At 33.4% G+C, this 6,646-nt stretch overlaps 1 protein-coding gene across 4 annotated transcripts in view; it reads left to right on the top strand.

Moving 5' to 3' along the window:
• LOC108733596 (inositol hexakisphosphate kinase 1) overlaps nucleotides 1–6,348 on the top strand; it is a 36,000-nt gene extending 29,652 nt beyond the window's left edge. For all 4 annotated transcript variants that reach the window (XM_018464819.1, XM_018464821.1, XM_018464820.1 and 1 more), the window contains exons 3-6: nucleotides 334–463; nucleotides 2,862–2,979; nucleotides 4,079–4,537; nucleotides 5,008–6,348. In XM_018464819.1, the coding sequence (XP_018320321.1) occupies nucleotides 334–463; nucleotides 2,862–2,979; nucleotides 4,079–4,537; nucleotides 5,008–5,758 (1,458 nt within the window). In that variant the 3' untranslated portion in view covers nucleotides 5,759–6,348. The remainder of the gene's footprint in view (nucleotides 1–333; nucleotides 464–2,861; nucleotides 2,980–4,078; nucleotides 4,538–5,007) is intronic.
• Nucleotides 6,349–6,646: the final 298 nt, after the last annotated feature.

The raw sequence follows: 6,646 nt of genomic DNA, 5'->3' as shown, positions 1-6,646 counted from the left end.
TATACCCCGCGAATAAACAGCTTTTACTGTATATTATTTAGGATTATGCATTACTAAAAAGGCGATTAAAATTGATCACGCTTGCCCCCTCATTAAATAATATTGATGAAAGATGAAAGACTACACCACACAATTATTTGTGACATTTTAAATCAATTATGTTGTTCAATTTTATTTGTAATACGTAGTCATCGAGTAACTGACGAGTGAAAATAAAAACATATAATTATTTAAGGGTCCCAAGTACTACAAAAGATAGGCAGGTAGATGATAGCAATTTATATGATTGGTAAGTAGGGATTTTACTAAATTTTTATTTTTTTTTTGTTGCAGGTCGGAGGTCACACGCGATTGATGGTATTGAATCCGAGTACAATTTGCAAGCCTTTAAACTTTAGGGAGCTAGACTTTTACCAAAATATTCAAGACAAAGACATCAGATTGTTTGTACCTAAATATAAAGGTAAGCTGAGTATTATTTGCCTTCAGCGAAATGAAACCGAGGACTCTAATGTATAAGTGAGAAATTTAATTTATCATAACCTAGTTACAACTTTCACTTGTTACCAGACTTTTATATCTTGTGAATCTTATGTAAGGTTTATTGTGCAAGTCGACTGCCGGCCTTTATTATTCTCAATAGGTCTGTTTGCAAGTAAAAGTTGGTAGACGAATAACGCTATTATCTAGTCAATTGATACTACATCTGTATTTGTTATTTAAATAATATTTATTACTTCCACTCTGTTTTGTTGTTTTTCATTTCGTGCATGTTTTTTTTTTTATTAGTCTAGAGTTAGGCCGTAGTTAATATTAAATCCATCAGATTCTTTTTCCATGTTTATTTAATGTCGTTTTTTATTTATTTAATAAACTAATTCATTAAATTTGTGCCATTTTCTACCAACACTTTCACTAATAAGAAAACCTGTTCGTCTATGCGATAAACGCATAGATATATGTACCTATACGGCCATGAATTTTATCTAGGTGATTTGTACAAGTTCAGCAAAAAAAAAATAAAGTTCTTTAAATTTTTTTCTGTTACAATTTCTGTTACAACATTAATTTGTAACTGACGGCGTAACTGGGTTGTGTGAATGCTGAAACCTTTATTCCCTTATTATACCAATTAAAAGTATGTACCAAACCCGGTAATGGTTTTCGGCAATGCCGTTACTGCCTTAAAAACAATACGTATTGTGACGCAAACATAAACAATAAAATATCCACAAGTAGAAACGCGTAGTAAATAAATACAATCGAACTTCTCTTGTTTTACGGATATTAGGTACAATCATATGTAGGTATATACATACACATATAAATTAATTATTATTTTATCTAAACAGAATGACAATATTTTGAAATGTACTGTAGGTTTTTGTGTAAACAATTGTATGTGTAAAATAGATAGAATCCACCATATACACTTGTATTTGTAAACAAACTGTATAAACATAAACCAACTGTTAATGCAATGCTATTTCAAAAAGGTATAAAATACAGCCAATTGTTAATGTTTAATATTATAATACCGACAATATTTTTTAATAAAGAAGTTCGAATGTATAATACCTATTTAGAAAAATTACAGAAAAAATAAAACGGTTTTCGCACATAAAACGGTCAGCTAAACAAAATTTATATCGAAAAGTTTTTGTTTATCAGTCACGAAAACCTTTTTCGTCAAGGTAAGTACAAAAACAATTGCAATTTTTACATTTAAATGCAGGTTTTGCATAAAAATTACAACTATGGGAATAGGCAGTATAGGTACCTAAGGTAAGTGTGATGTTTTAACGAGACAACGAGTAAATTATTTGACGCATAAAATAATTTGGTTGTAAATTAATGTATTTAATAGGGAAAATAACACAATAATATTGCCAATATTTACTGCCACTGAGAGGAAAAAGTTTGGGTTGTTTTTTGTGCCAATCCTGCATTTACTTGTCGATGTAATATAATTACAATATTATTTATCCTTGAATGACTGATGGCGTGGTTGATGTTTAATATTCTTTTCCAAAAAAATTTACTTCTTTTATTGAGGACATACATCCACCGCATGGTGTGCCGGACCGAAATGAATGTCGCAGACAGACAGACCGTTGCCTGTTCAATGTTCATGCCTCCTGGCCTCCGTCCTCTAGCGACAACACACGTACACGTCCATTTCCGGGTTGGTATGGACGACTTCCATTATTTTCAAATGGTTGGAAAGGCTCACTTTTCTATTTTAACGAACGGCAAAGGGTGGATATTTTCAGCCCAATTCCACTCTCTGCTAACTAATATATATATATTCACTTGCCGAAGATCCATGTTAAAAATTGTTCCTTTTTCCAAAGGAATTTTTTTTGATCTCGGGCAAAAATGAAACTTGTAACTTGCGATAAATCGGTGAGCATTCTAACGTTGGATATCTATGCAATGAATGAATCCCGATATTTTACGTAATCCATGATTGGAATGCCATTTCGATGTAGATATCGTGAAATACAAGGCCCGAATTCTGTCCGTAATGAAAGATACTCTAGTAATTCTTCTGATTTGGATCTTACAACACGAGTTTAGGTTTATTATTCACAAATAATGACCTTTTTGTTGTTTAATTTCATCGCTAGTCGTTAATAATTTTTTTGCAGTTATGTGATTAAAATTGATTACTTAATATAGATATCATTCCTTCATGCCATTTGCCGTTAGTTCAGTAAAAATAATTAGAAATAATTCGATCCGAACATTTCGGTTTCGGTTATGTATATAGACGCATACATATACCTAGCTTTATATTATGCGAATAATCGCTTTTGGTTTTGTTGCCCGGCACTTAATTTTTTTGGCCGTTGTTTCAGGAGTCATGCAGGCTACTCTGTGCAGTGGTGCCAAATTGGAAAAACGATACAGTCCTAGCTTTAGAGACGATACAAGGTCCAAAAGCGGCTCAAAAAGGAAAAGGGAAGAAGTTATTAAGTAAGTTACCCGCTGCTTCGAACACACCTCTTTCGTTTCTACGATTTCCGGAAATAATAAACACAGAAATTGTCCAAAACCAATAATTACCCAAGGATGACTGACATCCTAAGTCAGAACGCCAAAAAAAAAAAAAAAATGAAACCTACCACAATACCGGAATATATCGAACTTTTCTAAGGTTTTAAAACCGTTCTGGCTTCTGCATTCAAACAAATTGAATAAATTTATAGCTTGCATATTACGTTCAATATTTCCGGATAATTATATTATTTATAAGTATTTTTTCAAAGACCCCGTAGTGATGTAGAATATTATTATTTTACATAAATTTAAAAATGCAGCGATTGTTGCAGATGTTGTACTTTCATTACATCGCCCAATCTCCACGGGTACCTGTACATATTTAAGATCGCCATTCATCATCGCTATCATCCGATTGAGGATCGCCATCTATCATTATCGATTTTTTTTTTGGGATGGCCATCAGCGTATCTTTTGGCTTTCTTTAATTTGCATTGTTTAAGAACTAAGGGAGCACTGAAATAACGGCCCTATTTATGAATCTCAACGATGATATTCGAAAAATTAAAACAAAATCTGCTAACTGGTTATATAAATAAATCGATGAGAAAAACGTGTTTTTAGTACTACTTGATCACGAATCTTTTATTTTATGATTGAGTGTTTATTTTTTGTAGATTTCTCGAATATGCGTAATATTTCCATAAAAAAAACTAGAAAAACATAAATATATTGATTAACACATTAGCAAACGGCGTACTTATTTTGTCAAAAGCATTTTTAATACTGATATGTAAAATTTAAATATAGCAATTATTGGTTAACACTATATTAGCCAATATACACTTTATACGATAAGAGATAAAAATATAATCCTACATTAACGCAATCCTAAAAGTACTTACGACTTATTGTGAGACCATTATAGTTAAATTGTTTCGAATTTCAATTTCTTAATGTAATTAATTTTTTGAAAATTGAAAATTACAATCGGTGTATAGCAATGCTTCTGCCAGTGTTCCCTTATTTCTTCTTTCAATCCCGACGGTATTTACAATCAAATTTTTAATTTCAGAATTCGCGTCCACCATAACGGTAACCCCAAAGAAGTATTAAAAAGTATCTCTCAATCCGATAATAGTAACAAGCAATACTTCTTAATGCTAGAAAATATCACGTCCCGTTATACACACCCTTGCATACTCGATTTGAAAATGGGCACTCGACAGCATGGTGATGATGCATCAGCGGAAAAAAGATGCAAACAAATGGCCAAGTGCGCGGCCAGCACTTCGGCATCTTTGGGGGTGCGTTTGTGTGGCATGCAAGTGTACCAAGCCGATTCCGATCATTATTACAAAAAAGACAAATATTGGGGTAGGGAACTGAACGAAGATGGATTCAAAAATGCCCTTTCTAGGTTTTTTCACAATGGATACGGTCTTCGGGTTGGAGTGATACGAAAAGTAATAGCAAAATTAGAGCAACTTAGGCAAATTATTGAAAAACAAAGCAGTTACAGATTTTATTCATGGTAAGTTTGAATTTTGATATTATGTAGGTTATGTAAAAGATCGATAAATTACAATTTTCGTGTTTTGAACAAAAATAAATCGATGGTTTCTACTGGCAAAATGTTCTACTTTTAATATTTATCGGTTTAAACAATATTCTGCATATTTATGTTGCAAATTAACTTTGTTTGTCTATAAATAATATGCACTTGGAACAAAGGATTTTTTTAAACATATATATTTTGTAGATAACTTATCTGTTGAAAGAAAAATGGGGTTGATTAAAATATTGTCATACCCAAATAATGTAGTCAATTTTTTTCCTTTTTAATCACTTGGCCGTAAAACGTTATCTGATATGTATACAATACGTACATAAGAGTACTATTTATATAATTGGGTACACAAATAAGGCACTAAAAAAGGTTGTTTTTAATTTTTTTTTTTTGTAAGGGAATATGTATTTATATCTAATGTTTTATTTTTCCAGTTCCCTTCTAGTAGTTTACGAAGGTAATGGCGGTATTCCCCGATTGAATGTCACTACGTCCGATACCTTCTGCGACGACTTCACACACGAATCTGAAGATAATAGCGGCGAAATATCATTTTGCTACGACGCGGATACAAGTAATTCGTCAGCGGACTTGAGCCACGATGAAGTGAGTCAAGACTCGCACCATCGAGGTTTCGGTGAGGCCGCGGCTAGAGGTGCCAAAAGCACATTCTTCCCCGTCTCCGAAGAGACCGTGTTCATGGATCCCCCCGCCAATATTCCCTCCATAAGGACGTCAAGTCCTGTCGATAATTGGGTAACCTATTCGAACAGTAGCAGCGACGAATATTCGTTATCGGGACAATTCGCTGGTGCTAGTTCAAACGAAGACACGTTGGATTTTGAAGTTGCGACGCCAAAAAAGAACAAACAAGAAACCGTGCAATACAGAGACTTAGAGGAAGAAGATGACGAGCCGGTTTTAGGTGCAAGCAGTAACTTAACGAAAAGGTTACGTATGAAGGATTCGTTATTGACAGTTCCATCCTGCAGCACATTACGACCTCGATCACCTAGCCTTCCTCAGGTGGACCTGCGAATGATCGACTTTGCTCACACGAGTTTCGCGGCCAAGTCAAACAGTTGTTCCAGTTCATCGGTTGTGCATCAAGGACCTGACGGGGGTTTCTTAACAGGTTTAGACAGTTTAAAACGACTTTTATTGCAAATACTTGCAGAAGGCTGATTAAAAATCAACTCAATAAAACACATGAAACTAGTAAGGTGCTTCCTTTTTTGTGAAAAATTAGAAAAAAAGCGCAATATTTTCATCCAAGATAAAGGTACCTAGCTACATCAAACATTTATTATTATGCGACAACAAAGTTAAGTTTGTCTTTCCAAACACGTTCGGAAGCTTTTTACGCCGAAAAGTTCGAAGTAATTGTAATTGTTTCAGTGTAACAAGATCTGCATTTGCTCGCTTTTGAGCCCGTTTTCGAATTACTTCCACTGAAATAATTTACATATTCAACTCGAGTTAGCTAATTTTTCAACAAGTAAATGTTTTTTTTCTTCTTTTTTTGTATCTTGTTGGTCTTCTCAAGATTTGTTATATTGACAACAGTATTTCTATACAAGAGTGCAATTATGTGAAAGTGGCAGAGAATGTGTGTTGTTTTTTATGCGGACGGACGATAATGAAACATGCCAAGTTACAGACATTGTGATAGAAGCTTGATTGAATATAAATAATTTCTAGACATTCCAAAAGCTATTTCTAACATTTTAACAGAATCTAAATATAAGTAAAGTATAGAGTAAATTATACACATCGCGCGANCAGTTGGAGGCATATTAGGATTATAAATGTTGCACTCGATGTTTGGAATTAAAATCGGTTTTATTTTGGGAATACGTTGAAGGAGAGTTTCGTTTCCAAAACCGCGAATTTATGTAAGTGCTCTGGCAATACAGGAAATATTATTAGAAAATTATTTATTACACTTTCCGACAGCTATTTATCATTTTCTACTGATGAGATTTTAAAAGCTGTGCTATTTTCGGCGCAAGAAATATGAGGTGATGATTGCTTCTAGCAATAAAAAATTAGCAACGTTTAAACACTTCTCAT

This window comes from Agrilus planipennis, unplaced genomic scaffold, assembly GCF_000699045.2.
Source record: "Agrilus planipennis isolate EAB-ADULT unplaced genomic scaffold, Apla_2.0 scaffold41, whole genome shotgun sequence".
NCBI lineage: Eukaryota > Metazoa > Arthropoda > Insecta > Coleoptera > Buprestidae > Agrilus > Agrilus planipennis.
This window is presented reverse-complemented; position numbering and strand designations above follow the sequence as displayed.